Source organism: Epinephelus fuscoguttatus, linkage group LG17 (assembly GCF_011397635.1).
Source record: "Epinephelus fuscoguttatus linkage group LG17, E.fuscoguttatus.final_Chr_v1".
Taxonomy (NCBI): Eukaryota; Metazoa; Chordata; class Actinopteri; order Perciformes; family Serranidae; genus Epinephelus; species Epinephelus fuscoguttatus.
Window position 1 is genome coordinate 6,684,225 of NC_064768.1, and position 16,961 is coordinate 6,701,185.

At 40.7% G+C, this 16,961-nt stretch overlaps 1 protein-coding gene across 1 annotated transcript; it reads right to left on the minus strand.

Moving 5' to 3' along the window:
- Positions 1–233: 233 nt before the first annotated feature.
- On the minus strand, positions 234–10,899 carry LOC125904196 (gastrula zinc finger protein XlCGF57.1-like). The gene is made up of 2 exons (XM_049601446.1): positions 10,185–10,899; positions 234–5,512 (listed from the first exon to the last, which is right to left on the minus strand). Exons 1-2 carry the CDS (start codon positions 10,372–10,374, stop codon positions 4,320–4,322), a joined length of 1,383 nt encoding a protein of 460 aa, XP_049457403.1. The 5' UTR covers positions 10,375–10,899; the 3' UTR covers positions 234–4,319.
- Positions 10,900–16,961: the final 6,062 nt, after the last annotated feature.

The following is a 16,961-nucleotide window of genomic DNA, read 5'->3' on the forward strand; positions in this document are numbered from 1 at the left end:
GGAGTACTGCCAGGGCAAATGCTGTACTACTCAGGTGGCTTCAAGGAATCCCTTACAAGGCTGAGTGTATCTGTGCTGTAAATCCTGTCTTAAAACCATTATATGTGTATGTATTTGAATAACAGACTGCCCAGAATAAAACAAAATAACTTTGACACAATTAAAAACAGAATTTAAATTAGGGCTGTCCAGATCCAACCTAAAAGATCAGTATCAGGGGTGCTCAGGATACTTTTTAACTGATTGGGATCAGCTATATTGAGCTATATAGAGCCCGCTCTGATCTTTTGCTTTATGTCAGCTGGTGTTTTGACTAGTCGTTGTCAACTGTCCGTCCATCTGCTGAGAGAGGGACAGTGGTGCAGAACCAACAAAAACCACACTCTCCACATCATGTCAAGTACAAGAAAAGCCCCACAAGCAAAAAGCCAATACAACAATTTTTTTTAATGTAAACTTATTCATGCAAAAGATGCACAGATAATGAAAAGTAAACTCTCAAGAGCCTGTTTGAAATCACATGCCTATTATGACATGCAAAATTCAGAGGGAAGGCAGACAGTGATAAATCCTTGTACTGCATGAATAGTAAGCAGAGGACAGTGGCTACATAAAAGTTTTAAGTGCAGGCAGCAGGTATCGTTGAAAAATTGAAACTCATGTTGGACGTAATCCATACAAAACAACGAAGTAATTTTTCCCACAACTCAACCAACTTGTCGGTGTGGACACCATCATCGTGAGAAATTACCTCATCCTCCAGACCTCCTAATGTTACCAGTGTTACACGGCGTGCCGATAAAATCGTGCAGTCTAATCGACTGTAACCATTATGTGTGCAATTGGGTCCATGACTGAAACAACTGCCATCTTGTTTTTTGGCGGGTGACTAAACATGTTTGACTGTAAATGTCTTTTATATTTGGATGCACACGGATGCAGGCAGTGTCAGGTTAACGTTACTAGCTAAGGTTAGCTAATTTTTGCTACTATTTTCTACCCACTTGGTCGAATGCTACCAGAGGTCTGGTGAAATGCTGTTAAAAATCTGTCTTGGCTTAAAACACTGAGAAGTTGTCCCAGCACATTACAACTCAAGGCACGTTTAACACAAGGCTTTGACGTTTACGTTTAAAATAAGTTGACTCCGCGTCTCCAGAGTAAAGATGGAGGTTTTTATTCACATCTGCTGCTGTTTCTCTCTGTGTTTTTTGTTTCTTCTCCCCTTTACGTCCTACGATTTTTGGGATTTAAAGTGGCCTTTATTTTTTCCAGTTGTATTGATTGGAACAGCTGTTAACAGCAGAAAACATGGGCATTTGTGCAGTGCTGGGTAGTCTTTAGCCCTGATTACACAGAAAGCATTTTAGCAGCTCGGCAGATATTTAATATTAAATTATTTGGATCAGGGTCAGGGGTCGAAAAACTTAATTGGGACATACCTAATTTAAATAATTGTGTAACTTCATCTTATCTAAAAAAGGCTGATATAGGCCCAATCTCAATTCTCCTCCTTGTGGCCCCACCACTCCATATTGAGTGCTGCTCTAAAGGGTACAGTGTCCTGTTTCTGTTGGGGGATTGAGGAGTAGTGGTCATCAACCCCTTCAGGTGGTTGTCCAAACATAGTGGCACAATAAAATTCCCAGAGTGCTTTCGGACTACGGCAGTTGAACTATGCATTCTAATACCCAATATTATATAGTACACCAGAAAAGATTTAGTGTATCCCAATACATAGTATGTGAAATGCAGTATGCCAAAAATACCAGGGGCCGTATTCACAAAGACTAACTTAGCCTAAAAATTCCTAGCAAGGAATCTTAGCTTAGGAGTTTCTGAGAGCAACTCTGAGCAAGGAGGGGACAGAAACTTTTATCTTAGTGAGGAGGTGTGGTTGACCCCGTTGCTAGGTATGACGCAGTCTTCTAAAAGCTGTGATTGGTTGTTACAAAAAGAAAAAAGAAAAACAAATGCGCTCCTAGTAATGATTGGACAGTGAAATCAACCGATCATAGAACTTAGACTGTATTAAGAAATGTGTAATCGTGAAAATAATTTTATGTCATGATGATGAAACTCAGCAAAATTAAATTAATTGTTACACAGCTTCAGAATGTTTGAACGTACCTCATTCACATGCAGATTATTATATTGATTTGTTTATTAGCTATGTTTACTCGCCATGCTGGTAATTTTACTACTTAATCTATTTGATATTAATGGTGGACGCAGACTCAGCTGTCAGCAATTACTGTGATTGCTGGCCTCCTTGTAAAAAGCGGTTTGATTAGGCAGAATGACCAAAACAACGAATGAAATGAAGAAAAAAAAGAACGAGAAAGCCGAACTGGACAGAAGAGCAGTGCCTGCTGTTGGCACAGCTCGTGGAGGAGAACAACGGAGCTTTAAGAGGGAAATTCGGTCCTGGGATCACGGCACAAGGGAAGAGGTAGACTTGGGAGCGCATTGCCCGACAAATCAATGTGTCCTTCCCTCTCCTTTTACGCACAAGCGATGAGTGTGAGAAGCGCTGGTACGTGCTGCAATTCAAAGCGGGCGTTATTGTGTTACTACGCTGGGTGGGAAAAGTAAGCTCATCCCTGATGAGGTCAACCACAAACATTCTCCCTGCACTCAAGCCGGTAGCGTCTTATTTAATCACTGTTGTTCAATATACGGAGAATATCTCTCCTTCCTCTCTGTCTTTCCGCCATCTTCTCTGTTTAAGACACTCTTAGGCTTCTTAAAAGTCCTCCTCCCTCCTCTTAACAGTTTTTCACCTTAGGAGCTCTCTCAAGGCCTAAGATGCTTTGTGAATAACTTTTATCTTACCAAGGGAAAATTCTAAGAAAAATCTTTTTTTCTTAGATTTTTCTTAGAATGACGTCACTACGAGCTACTTTTAGTCTTAGAATTCTTTGTGAATGCCGGCCCAGGATATTCTACTACATCCCGTCTGATTTCTTAGTATGCAAGCCAGCATGCTTTTCTGGCTTTTCTGACCCACAATCCTCTGCACAGCAGACAATACGTCACATCGACTAAGTCCCAAACAGATGACAGCTTGACAGCTGACAGAAGTTGCAATGTCAGATGACAACGCATTCAAGTAACCGATGACCAGTCACATACAGTAGTAATAATAGGAATATTAATTGTTTAAGTGAACAAAATAATCGTAAATAAAACAACAATAGGACATAATTATAAAAGTAACGACAGAAAACTGCAGATGCAATGTCACTGTCAATTTGTTCGAATCTTTTTCTTTATTTCAAGGATAGCCCCTTTAGATGTGCCATCTCATTTTCAAGGGGGTCCTTACAAATAATGACAAACATAAGCAATACAAACATAATAAAAATTAAATACAAAACATAATACCAAACATATAAACACAAGGACAATCTACAATCTGTACAGTTGTAACTTTAACGTTGAACTATATATACTGCAAAGTAACAGCAGGGTTGATCTCCGTCTCTGGCGAAACAAGCAACATGGCTGCTATCGGGGCAGGGGAAAAAAGCCATAAATTAAAATCATAGTTCAACGCTAATCTAATTTATGCTGTTTTAACCATTTGTCAGTTACTTTAAGATAACTATTGCAGTTTCAGCCACTTACAAATTACTTTGAACTTCGTCAACATCTAGTCATTGCTTATTAGCTACCTAATGATATTTCAACTGCTTATTGGTTACTTTTGTCAATCTGTTTCAACCATAATCCATTGATTTTAGCTAAAGAGTGCTATTTCAACCTCTTAACAGTTACTTTTAACAAATGGTTTCAACATTTATCCATTACTTTTAGCTAAGTAATGCTATTTTAACCACTTATCAGTTACTTTTCATGAACTGTTTAAACTAGTATTTATTACTTTTAGCTAACTAATGTTACTTCAATTGGTTAATAACTACTTTCAGCTGACAATTTCAACAAATTTTATTCATCACTTTTAGCTAACTAAAGCTGTTTCATCTGGATATTAACTACTTTTAGCAATAAGTTTCAACAGAATTTCTTTTATCACTTTCGGCTGACTAATGCTACTGGTGACGTAACAAGTGGCATCCCATTTCGAAGTTTAAGATTTCAAACCCTGCCCCTTGCAGCTCCATTCTAAAGGGCCAATACTCTGCCAAGGGCACCCCAAAACTAGGGGTAGGACCAAGGGGGAGAATTGGGATTGGGCCATTGAGTCTATATCAGCCTTTAGTCTGACAGTTTTGGCTAACCAGTGTTGAAACCAATCTTGCCCCCAGTACTTTGTTGCTGCTGGAAAAAATTTAACAACAAGAATCTCTGCAGCTTCACTTATTACTGCTGCTCTCCCCGACACACTTGTGTTTTTTGACATTATACAACCGGGAGAAACTTTTATTGCAAACATTGCAACTAAATTGTTTCTCTCCTGTGTGGCCAGTAAGGTGTTGTTTCAGAGTTCCCTTTTGAGTAAAACTTTTGCCACAAATTGAACAACTAAATGGTTTCTCCCCTGTGTGGACAGTCAAGTGTCGTCTCAAATCTCCAGTTTGTGTGAAACCTTTACCACAAATTGAACAACTAAATGGTTTCTCTCCTGTGTGAACAAGCAGGTGTCGTTTCATATCTCCCTTGTGTGCAAATCTTTTACCACAAACTATACAACTGAATGGTTTTTCCCCTGTGTGGACAGTCATGTGTCGTCTCAGATTTCCCTGGGCAGCGAATCTGACGTTACAAAATTGACAACTAAATGGTTTCTCCCCTGTGTGAATATTAAAGTGTTGTCTCAGATGGTCACTCACTGCAAATCTTTTACTACAAAATGAACAACTAAATGGTTTCTCCCCAGTATGGCTTCTCATGTGTTTAACCAAATTGCTTCTAAAATTGAACTTCACTTTGCAAACTGAGCAGCTGTAACGTTTTCCTTCTGAATGAAGTCTAATATGAGTCTTCCAAGACCTCTTTTGAGAAAACCTTTTACCACAGATGGAGCAACTAAATGGTTTCTCCCCTGTTTGGATCCCAGTGTGTTTCTGCAGGTGTCCCTTGTGGTCAAACCTTCCAGCACATTCAGAGGAGCTAATTGGTGTTTTTTCACTTAGAGGTACCTCACTGTTTTGCAGAGGGTTTAAACCTGTCTGAGGTTCCTGTGTCTCCTCCCAGTCTCTACTGTCATCAGTCTCAGGTTCAGAGTGTGACGTCTTGTCATCAGTAGTTGGTTGTAAAGGGCTATCTGGGGCTGAGTTCCTGGCTGATTCTGGTCCTCCAGCTGAATGAAGCTGTGGGGACTGACCATTCTCGTCATGTTCTTCACTCTTCACAGGGACAGGAGTGAATGTGAACTTGATATCGGCCTCCTCCAGCCCTTGAAGCTGCTCTCCCTCCTGACTGCTCCAGAGTTCCTCCTGTTCCTCTTTAATGTGTGGAGGCTCTGGGTCCTCCTGGTCCAGACTGGATCTCCACTCCTGCTGCTCAGGATGAACCTCTTCCTTAATCACCAACAGCTGCTGGACCTCTGTGGAGAATAATGAAATACATACATGTCTTAGAAAACTGTAATTTAATATTAACAATTCAACAACTAATAGCTCTACTGTTTTCAACAAGGAGAAAAATCTTGCAACCTTTGTACAACATATTTGCACGCCATTCAAACAAAACTGCAAACTGTTACATGTTTTGCTTGGCTGTGTGACAAAGTTTTATTTAGTGTTAAAAGTTAAAAGAATAAAGGTTCATTATACTAAATGTGCATTTACAGACAGATCCTCCATTCAATTAAGTTCATCTCCTCAAATACATAGGAATGAATTTTTATTTGTATTAAAATGTATTTGTGTCAAAACTGAGAAAAACAGAACCTTTTACAGTAGAAGACAAAAGTGGATACAGGCAATAAAACGTGAGGTTTCAACAGGGAAGAAATTGTGGGATCCTGACACTTGGTATGCCTATGTGTGCAGCAAACACTTTGTCAAACCCTCCAAATGTATTTTTAGAGTAACAGTTAACTGTATTTATGTATGTTAAGCTAAAGCATTGACAGTATGAATGCAACTATTGTTATAATTTTGCCCAGCACTCCGCGATTCAAGCAGTCCATTCCAGCGGGCCGCTCTAGCACTTCTATCAATGTACCAGCATGTAGAGGCAAGTCTCAAAACAACAACGTGTGCCGGTAGTAGGAGCAGGCTCATGACTGAGCATGCTTAAATGCTCATCTTCTTGAAAAAGAATCTCCACATCATATTTTTTTGAAGACGAGCAAGATAGGGAGAAGGGACACTGAGGTAAACGGGCAATATTAAGCTTATCAATATACCGTTGCCTCTCTGTTAGGCATAGCGTGCTAAAATAATCCTTTGCCATCTTATTATTAGCTAATCATTAGCTAGCTATAGCTAATAATTTTAGCTAGCTAGCTAGCAATTCAATCGAGGAGACTTGAAGGTGCGGCTGCGGAGGCAGAATGACAGCGAACGAGCGAAGAAGCGGAGGGGAAAGTGGCCCTTGTTTCCCCTTTGAGGGCGTGGCTTTCAGATTTTGACATGTTGCGCTCTGTCTCTGGCTCTTGTCTCTGTCTCTCTCTGTCTGGCATTAGTAACTGTATGTATCTGAACACAGATCTTTAGCCACTGATCCTCAGTAATTTCCTGTTGTAACTCTCTGTCCCACTTTTCTGTCACATGACAAGTATTATCCATAGTCATCGAAGCCAAGATTCTATATATAACGGTATTTAGTTTATGTATACGATTTCCTTCCTGAATTTTTGATAAATATTATTCTATGAGAGAGGGCTCTGTTAATCTCTTCCCATTTGGGTGGTCAAATATGAAACTTCTAAACTGAAGATATCTATATAGTTCTGTTTTAGATAAATTAAAATCTGCCCTTAATTGGTCGAATGAGTTAAAACTATAGTGCGTAACTTCTACGGGTCCGTAAATGTCCGTTTCACCCAAGCCACTAACTAGAGGAGATGACACAATGCTGATTAAGCCGATCGGCTCCTCTAACATCTCGTGGTATTTTTCAATATATATCATTTTTAGTACGTGTGTCGACCGGCGACATTCCTGCACTGGCACACAGGAAATGCTTCCTCACAACAAGAAGGGAGGGGGAGGAAGAGCGGGAGGAGAGTGTCAAAGCAAGAGGTAGAGCGCAGGTAGATAGAGAAAGCAACATGGCGGAGAAGCGGCCGAGACACGGTTCAGAAGTGGATCCTACCACAAAGGCAAGTGTTACTCTGTGTACACGGTGTGTGGTGACTGGCGAGTGTTACATGAACTGCTGCCGGCTTATTAGTTGTAATAACGCATTATCCGCTGGGAGGCGACAGAAGCTGCGCATTATAGCTTTAAAGATATTATTACTAAATAATTGATGTTATAAAGTTTAAATTCAGATGTGTCCAATTTTTAAAACCTACATCAAGTTTTAGAGGCAAGAAGTCTTTAATATGGCTTATCGAGCTTAAGATAGAGAGATCTCTTGGTAGCTTAAACATTTGCTGTACCTCTTTCCGAGCCACATAGGTGGTCTTTGACCATTCTCTTGGAAAATCTCTGATTGATTTAATCCTAGTAAAAGGAATCACTGACAAAGGTATATTAATACTACAACTTTTTTCACATTGAGCCATTTATATCATCTGACAACCACACTGTCATTGCTCGTAATCGTGACGCTATCCAGTACTTTTTCAAGTTGGGCATTCCTAATTTTTTGATTTTGCTAATTGTAATACTTTATATCTGACCCTAGGCTTCTTACCCTGCCATATAAATTGTGAGATGAGGCGGTCTATAAGAATGAACACAGATTTAGGAGGAGCAATTGGTAAAGTCTGAAAAAGAAAGAGAAATCTTGGAAGCAAATTCATTCTAATAGTCTCCACTCTGCCTATTAATGTAAGGGAAAGTATACTGCTAAAGATCTGAATGTTGCATACAGTAACTTTAAAGTCCCCCTCTAGTCACTTTTCCTGACTGTTTAACAGCTAATAATTTTTCTTAAACGGAGAATGGGGATGTGGTTAATAATCCATTACCATAGCAACATCTCAGTTACAGTAGTTTAGAAACAGCAGTATGGCACTTACTTTGATGAATTTACTGTTTATCAGAGCACAAATGAGACAACAATTAGCACAACACAGCGACTCTCTCTTTCACTCGCTCTCTTATTTAATGTCTGGCTGCTACGTCACAGGGAAGCTGCACAGCCACACGCTGGCCACAGTCCGTTGAAGGAAGGACAGATATGTTGCTGAGGTCCGCTGCTTAAAATGGAGTCATGGGAAGTTTTGTAGGTGCACCATACACCAGCACTGGCTGCTCTTGCCTCAGCTCAACACCAACCCCACCCCGGGCAGCTCTGTGATGCTTTTTATTTTTTCTAAAGGGACTTGTCAACTTTTTAATCTGGAAGTTGTGCACTTCCAAGTGTCCAGACTGTTACAGGCTGATGCTGGTGGACGGTGCAAACTTGAACATGTCCTGAAACTGCATTTAAGATTAAGGATCTCAGTCACATATCTGTCCTTTCTTTGGTGTGCTGTGGCCAGGCCAGCAAGTGAGAAAGACAGTCACTGTGTTGTGTTATGTCTGCCATGGGATTAGGTGAAATTCAATGCGGATAAGAAAATAACCCAGTAAACTAATGTTAAGGGCAACTACACAGAGAGATTTAACTAAGGCTATGATGCAAATGTTATGGCAAAATAAAGGATAAATTGACTGGCTAGCTTACTGTGATGTTTATAATAGCACACCTCTTCAAGCTTGAAGGATGATATATGACTTGCAGATTCCACTATACTCATACGGCATCTTCCCCTTTTAGCATCCAGACGCTTTGAGTACAAAATTATTAAACTCGTCTCAAAATTGAACTCTTATATACAGCTCAGTCGCCAGAATAAATTATTGGCATTGTATGTTTGTGCAAACCATGGGTATATTTGTATGTTTCATTGGTATCATATCAACGTTTCTACGTGGCATAGTTCTTATTACATGTAAGTGTGCTGACTTTGTCATTTGGAGGTGGAGGGGATGGTGGATGATGCCAGCTGGGCAAGGCAGCAGCCAAGCTGCAGACCCCAGTTGGAGATCAACAAACAAAAAAGTACTGCTTTTTAGCAAGACATTGCAGCCTTACCAGTGTGACTGTGGTACCATAAGCTAGATTTTAAGGCAAGAAATTATCTTTTCTTAACCATGACAAAGTGGGTTTTTTTTTTGCCAAAACACAAGCAGTAGTGTGTGGCTAGCATTGTCACCTCACAGCAAGAGGGTTTCTAGTTTGAACCCAAGGAGCCCTTCTATGTGGAGTTTACATTTTCTCCCGGTGTCAGCGTGGGTTTTCTCCAGGAACTCCGGCTTCCTCCCACAGTCCAAAGACATGCAGGTCATCTTAATTGGTGACTCTAAAATTGGCCGGAGGAGTGAATGTGAGTGTGAATGGTTGTCTGTCTCTATGTGTCAGCCCCGTGATAGTGAGGCGACCTGTCCAGAGTGTACCCTGCATCTTGCCCAATGTCAGCTGGGATAGGCACCAACCCCCTGCACCCCCAAACAGGATATGCATAACTAAATGAATATTTTGTACATGATAAAATGTTCAATATCTGTGGTCTGCAGAAATGTATTCCAACATTTAATCAAGCATCTAGGTTGTTATATAATGTGGGATAGTTTATTGTACAGCAGTGCATTACATTTTCTTTAAGAGTATCATATACTTATAGTGTTGCTGTACTGTGAGAATTACAATACTCTTAAAAAGTCAGCTTTTCACTGTGTAGGGAAAACAGTCCTGTTTTCAGCTACGTGACGATACATTGTCCAGCTGATTCACGAGGGTTTCAGAGGGTTTATTTTGTAGGAGAATTTTCTCAACACATGACGGACACTTTATACTTCGGTTCATCAAAAACATTCAAATTTAAATCAACAAATCTGGAGAAGCGTGGTTTTCGCTGGACAAGAAGGGGATGAAAACTTACAATCTGAAACAGTATTTAAAGGGTATCAGTATAAAGTTGCATTATTAAAATAACATCAAGAACAAGTATGATTAAATAGCCTACTTTTCTTAAGTAAATGTAACGGTACTCAGCAATAGGTAAAGGATCTGACTACTTCCTCCATCGATAAAACAATAAAACCAGTACAAACCTGCTCTGTGTAACCGGACAGGGTTGTAAACAGCGTCCAGTAGTTTCCGTTGTCGGTGATTCTCTTTTGAACTGAACTCAAGTTTCTCCTCGTACTCTGCTATCGTTGTTTCAAACAGCTCAAAGATCTCTTCAGCAGCCGCAGCTAGTCGCTGGTTGACAAAAGCTCTCAGCATTTGAACTTTAGACATTTTTTTCTCAATCACAGCAACTTTTCCTCCAGACACACTCCGATAAAGGTTTGTTCACTCTGATGTGCGCCGTGTTACTGGATACCGCCGCCTCCGTCTACTTCCAGCTAGCAAGCTGGCTTCATTAGCTTCGTAAAAGATCAGACGGTCATTCACTTTTTTTCAGGGAAAGAAAAAAGACAGAGTCCATTCAGACAGGTTTATCTGGACACTGCTGGCCCATGAAAAAAGGTTGGTCTCTAAGTCACTCCGACTAGCACTGTGTGGTCGAACTCTGTCTATGTCTATTTGCCGCTAGCACGCTAAGCTAACTTCATTAGCATTCTTAGCTAAGGAGGATGAGCCTGCGATGAAACGTCCCAAAAACTTACACTAAGTTCGCTTAAACAAGTTTATCTAAACACACGGGCTCTGGCGGTTCACTCTGGTTGTACCAGATGAACTATGTAACGGAAAGAGCAGGACTCACGGCAGAGACAAGGGTTCACAACAAAGACCCGAGACCAAACCTTCTTCTTCTTCTTCTTCGTCTTCTGTGGAGTTTATTTGCGGTTGGCAACCAACTTGAAGGTGCATTACCGCTACCTACTGGACTGGAGTGTGGGACAGTAGATTAGCAGACCAAAAAAAAAAAAAAAAAAAAAAGGGGGGGGGGGGGAATTAAATCCTCGACTCTACTCTGAGTATTTAAACATATCTTGGCCTTCTCTGCACAGTGCCCTCCTTTCCTCCTCATATGCTCTACACTCCAACAGAACATGCTGGACAGATTCAGACTGACCACAAGTGATTGCATTTGCCATCAGGGTGTTTACCTATTTTATGTAGTGTATTATTCAGTCCCGTGTGCCCTATCCTAAGTCGTGTGATCACTGCCTCTTCCCTCCGACTCCTGTCCATCCTTCTTCCCAACCCAACCTGTTTCTGTATTAGGTGTCTTGGATGTCCCAGTATTCTTGACACACTTTTTCCACATGTCTCTTAATTATTGATTTACCCTCTGCCCTACTTAACAGAATTTCTGTATCTACAGTGTGTGATTTAAGTGACTGTTTGGCCAGAAAATCTACCCCTTCATTTCCTTCTATTCCTACATGGGCAGGAACCCAAATGAAGCAGACCATCAGACCCCTCTTGTGTATTCTGTTCAGTAGATTATGTATTTCAGTTATGAGATCTTGCCTACATGACTTCATGGTTTGATACTTGTAAGTGCTGCCAAACAGTGTGATGCTATTAGTGCATTGTTACGGTTGTTTTCTTCTATCCACTCCAGAGCTAATATAATAGCTGAAAGCTCAACTGGATATACTGATAAATGATCTGTGGTTCTTTTCTTGATATGTACTTTGTGGTGTGGATGAAAACTGCAGCTCCTGTTCGTCCAGTATCAGGGTCTTTTGACCCATCGGTGAAACTCATTGTTTTGTCTGAGAAGTGTCGTTCCAGATAACTCTGAGCTACCCTCCCAGCAGAGACTTGCTTACTCCTTTTCTTCAGTTGTTGCTGTATTTCAAAGTTTACTGATGGTTCAATAAATAGACAGGGAGGAGTACATGAATATGGGACTGTCGGACTGAATTGTATATGATCTAAACCTGCTTGTTCTGTTTTTATGTTCCCTATCCATCCAAAGCTCATAAAATTAGAGTCATTATGTTCCCAGCAGTCCTCCAGGATGGCTTTAGCAGGCTGTAAAGTACTATGCCCTTGAAGATTGACCCAGTATGCTAACATAAGTTTCATTCTTCTGTTCTGTTCCCCCCATTTCCACTTGTATGGCTGCTACTGGAGAGGATTTATATGCTCCACTACATATCCTCAGTCCCTGTGCCTGCTGTACATCCAGCTTTTTAAGATGACTTTCTGCTGCTGATAAATACCCTATAGACACGTAGGCTAGTGTTGCTCTCATACTTGTCTGATATATATTTAACAGTGATGCTCTGGTTGCTCCCCAGTCTCTTCCTGACAGGCATCTTAAGAGACTATTGACCCTTTTGCACTTATCCCATACTTTATCAATGTGATGCCTCCAAGTCAACTTTTCATCCAACCACATTCCTAGTAATCTTTTGACTCTGACTTGCTCAATTGTTTGTCAGTTGTTGTCAAAATCTGATCACTGTGCTGACGCTGAATGTGTTGCCTCCTATTTTGAGTTTCTCGTTTCCCAAGCAGTTGCTGTAGCAGGCTGCCAAACTTGTGATGTTTCCAAAGGCTTAAGACATTGCATTTCAGGTTGTCGTTGCACTGCTGAGATTTGTTTTCCAGGTTGTCTTATTTGCATTTCCATTGCTTCTTGTTTATCTCGTGTCATTGACCAGTTCTTTCGCTGTCGTGTTTTACAGGCTGCAGGCTCATATTCCTTTGCCAGGGGGTTGAGTGTGTTTTGTGCCAGTTTCCTCTTTTCTTTTTCATGTTCCTCTTTTCTTTTTCATGTTCTACTCAGTCATCACTTGTAAAACTAGATGTGAGAACTTTTTGTTGTAGTCAGATTGTAATCCACAGTGATTTAGGCCATGGAAGCGGACAACAGATTTGCAAACTTGCTGAAAAATCTTTCAATTAGTATTTGGCAAAGTCAGCAACTCCCCCTATTGGCCACACAGAGAATCAATACATAAAACCTCAAAGAGCAGCCTGGCATGTTTTACCCATCTATGGTTTTTAATCTGAAATGGTAGCAAATTCAGCTACAAGAGCAGCCTGGGGTTGATTTACACTTAATATTCAAAGTGATATAGTACTGAGTGGGATACCAAATGTCATCTAGGCCAACTAAAAGTAACAAAATAAACCAATCATTTACTGTAAACACAATCTGCTTTATTATTTTTTGTTTTAAATAAACTGCAACACAGAGGGGACAGTGGGCACAGTGGATGGAGCAGAGGATGGAGATGGACCTAAGATGAAAAACAACAACAAAAGCTAGTCATGTTAGATATCATATTACACTTGAAAATTATGCTGCTTATTTTCTAAGTAAAATAGTACAGCTATAGCTTGTAATAAGAAAACAATCTGCCAGTGGAACAACTGACAATTGCCTAAAAACATGTCCCTTTTCATATGATTATATCTTATAAAAAATTATTCATCTCAGAATGTTCTGCAGTACACTGAGCAATTACAAAGGCTGTTCTGTTGTTAACTGACCAGGTAGAGCTGAGGTTGCAGCAGACACAGAGGGGACAGTGGATGGAGCAGAGGATGGAGATGGACCTAAGATGAAAAACATGTCCCTTGTCATATGATTATATCTTATATTAGTATATCTTAATGAGATCATTTGACTAGAAATTAAATATATATGGTGACAGTTTTTCCCTCACTGGATTAGCCTTGGCTGAGCCTGAGGAGGTGGACTGCCCTTGGGCTGAGTCAGTGCCTCCTCCAAAATACTTTAACAGTGCTCCTGGGGAACTTTCATATAGGCCTAACTTATGAGCATAATAGGGAGTTGATGTAAAAGGAATATGTTTATTTACTCACATAAATTACTATGCTCTGCAGCAAACAATTGCAAACAACATATGTCAAACTATAAGTTAACTAAGTTAATTCATTAATGCAAAAACATATCGCTAGCAAACGTTACCACGTTTGTAATTAATGTTAGTTGTTATTAAACATTTGCTATCAAACGTTGTTATCAAAAACATTGTTTTGACGCCAAAAAGCGACCCAGAATATATACACCGAGAATCAACTTATTCAAAGTAGGCTATGACACAAACACAAAACGTTAGCTTGAATAGTAAGCTATATAACCTACCATAATATTGTGTTTTTGTACAACAATGTACATTTGATAATATATGAATCATCATCACTCACAAATGGAGTTTTTTAAAAAAAAATTCCCTTATTTTAAGTTAATTGCTCTTGGGTACGGTGGCCGACAAGGACAAACGCGATGCATATATAGAAATGCACTCCAAATAGAGAAACGCGCTGCATATAAGAAAACAAATGCAAAGGGAAAATGCCGCAAATACAGAAACGTGCTGCAAATACGAAATCAAATGCAAAAAGAAAACGCTGCATATCCACTCATACAACGGAAGTGCTCCAGGCCTCTAGGGGCAGTGCTGAGCTTCCACCCGAGAGAGAGACAACGGACGTATCAACAGCTGTTTCTCAATACACAAGTTCAGCAGTTCAGACTTGTGGACTTGGCAAGTTCGGACTTGGCAAGTCTGCGCAAGAGGACGGGAGTACAGTCATTTCTGCTTTTGGAACAGCAGCGAACTTGATGATGTCACCACCTCCGCTCGCCTTGGCTGTTGTACAGTGTTGTATACATGCATTTAGAATAAAACAATATAAACACAGCCCAGACCGGCGTCTTTTCATAGACATTGTAAGAAATTAATGTGTAGGCCCATATGTTTTTAATGTTTCAACATATATAACTGACATACAAAAACATATAAATAGCCAAAATAGTTTCATAAAATGTCTTTTAAAACCTTTTCCCTGCAGTTTAATCATATTTAATCTATAGCCTATCCAATTCCCACACCTGGCCTCTGATAATAATCAAGTCAGGTGCGGGGAGTTGGTGGTTATTGTGATCGTGAGCACTGGTGAGATGGAAATCAAAAATCAATAACGGACATGGATCGGAGAAGGCGTCTTGGTGCATGTTATTGCAGCAGGATTGCTGTACCTGCAGGCTGAGGGGGAGGCTGCCCAGCTGAGGAGGCAGATCCGAGAAAGACAGCGGAGATTGAGGCGGAGGATGAGGATGAGATGTGATGAGACGAATGAAATGAATGAATGAAAAGTTAAAAGTACTCATTATGCACAGTGACCCAATTTCAAGTGTTGTTATCATCATATACATTCTTAGTTACTGTCCATCACTGCATTTGTCTCATCATTATGCTTTCTGTCTGACATATATATATATATATATATATATATATATATACATATATATATATATATATATATATATATATTCATTCATTCATTCATCTTCTAACCGCTTCATCCTCTTGAGGGTCGCGGGGGGGCTGGAGCCTATCCCAGCTGACATCGGGCGAGAAGCAGGGTACACCCTGGACAGGTCGCCAGACTATCGCAGGGCTGACACATAGAGACAAACAACCATTCACGCTCACATTCACACCTATGGACAATTTAGAGTTACCAATTAACCTAGTCCCCAACCTGCATGTCTTTGGACTGTGGGAGGAAGCCGGAGTGCCCATACACACATATATATATATATATATATGTGTATATATATGTGTATATATATATATATATATACACACACACACACACACACACACATACATACATACATACATACATACGGTGTTATCTTCCCTCCAAAACTGGCATATTAAATTGATATTAAAACACTTTAAAACTTACACCTCAGGAGTTCTTACCTGTCAGGATCCTTCGGGAAATGGTGGAAGGCCAGGTGCGGGGTGTTCTACTGATAGTTGTTGCAGTTAATTGCGCTACACTGTTTTCTTTTACTTTTTTTCTCCTCTCTTCTTGACATCTTGCATGTTGTCTGGGCGCAACAGTCCAAGCCGTCCTCTGTCTTCCTGTTACTCCTCCTCCTCCCGAGTGAGGAGTTGTACAGTAGTCTGATGGCCTGAGGGACAAAGGAGTTTTTCAGTCTGTTAGTCCTGCACTTGGGAAGGAGCAGTCTTTGGCTGAACAGGCTCCTCTGGTTGCTGATGACGGTGTCCAGAGGGTGACTGGCATCATCCATAATGTCCAGCAGTTTGTCCAGTGTTCTCTTCTCTGCCACCATCACCAGACAGTCCAACTTCATGCCAACCACAGAGCCGGCCCGTCTGATCAGTTTGTCCAGCCTGGATGTGTCCTTCTTGGATGTGCTGCCCCCCCCAGCACACCACGGTGTAAAAGAGGACGCTGGCTACCTTTGACCTACCTTTTGACCGCTTACAGTGGAGTCCAGTAGGATGCTTTCCTATTCTGTGTGCCCTATCCTCAGAGGGGTAATGAGGATCTTTTCCCTTGGGCTCCAACTCTGTAATCTACCAACACCTACAGTACAGGCCAAAAGTTTGGACACACCTTCTCATTCAATGCGTTTTCTTTATTTTCATGACTATTTACATTGTAGATTCTCACTGAAGGCATCAAAACTATGAATGAACACATGTGGAGTTATGTACTTAACAAAAAAAGGTGAAATAACTGAAAACATGTTTTATATTCTAGTTTCTTCAAAATAGCCACCCTTTGCTCTGATTACTGCTTTGCACACTCTTGGCATTCTCTCCATGAGCTTCAAGAGGTAGTCACCTGAAATGGTTTTCCAACAGTCTTGAAGGAGTTCCCAGAGGTGTTTAGCACTTGTTGGCCCCTTTGCCTTCACTCTGTGGTCCAGCTCACCCCAAACCATCTCGATTGGGTTCAGGTCCGGTGACTGTGGAGGCCAGGTCATCTGCCGCAGCACTCCATCACTCTCCTTCTTGGTCAAATAGCCCTTACACAGCCTGGAGGTGTGTTTGGGGTCATTGTCCTGTTGAAAAATAAATGATCGTCCAACTAAACGTAAACCGGATGGGATGGCATGTCGCTGC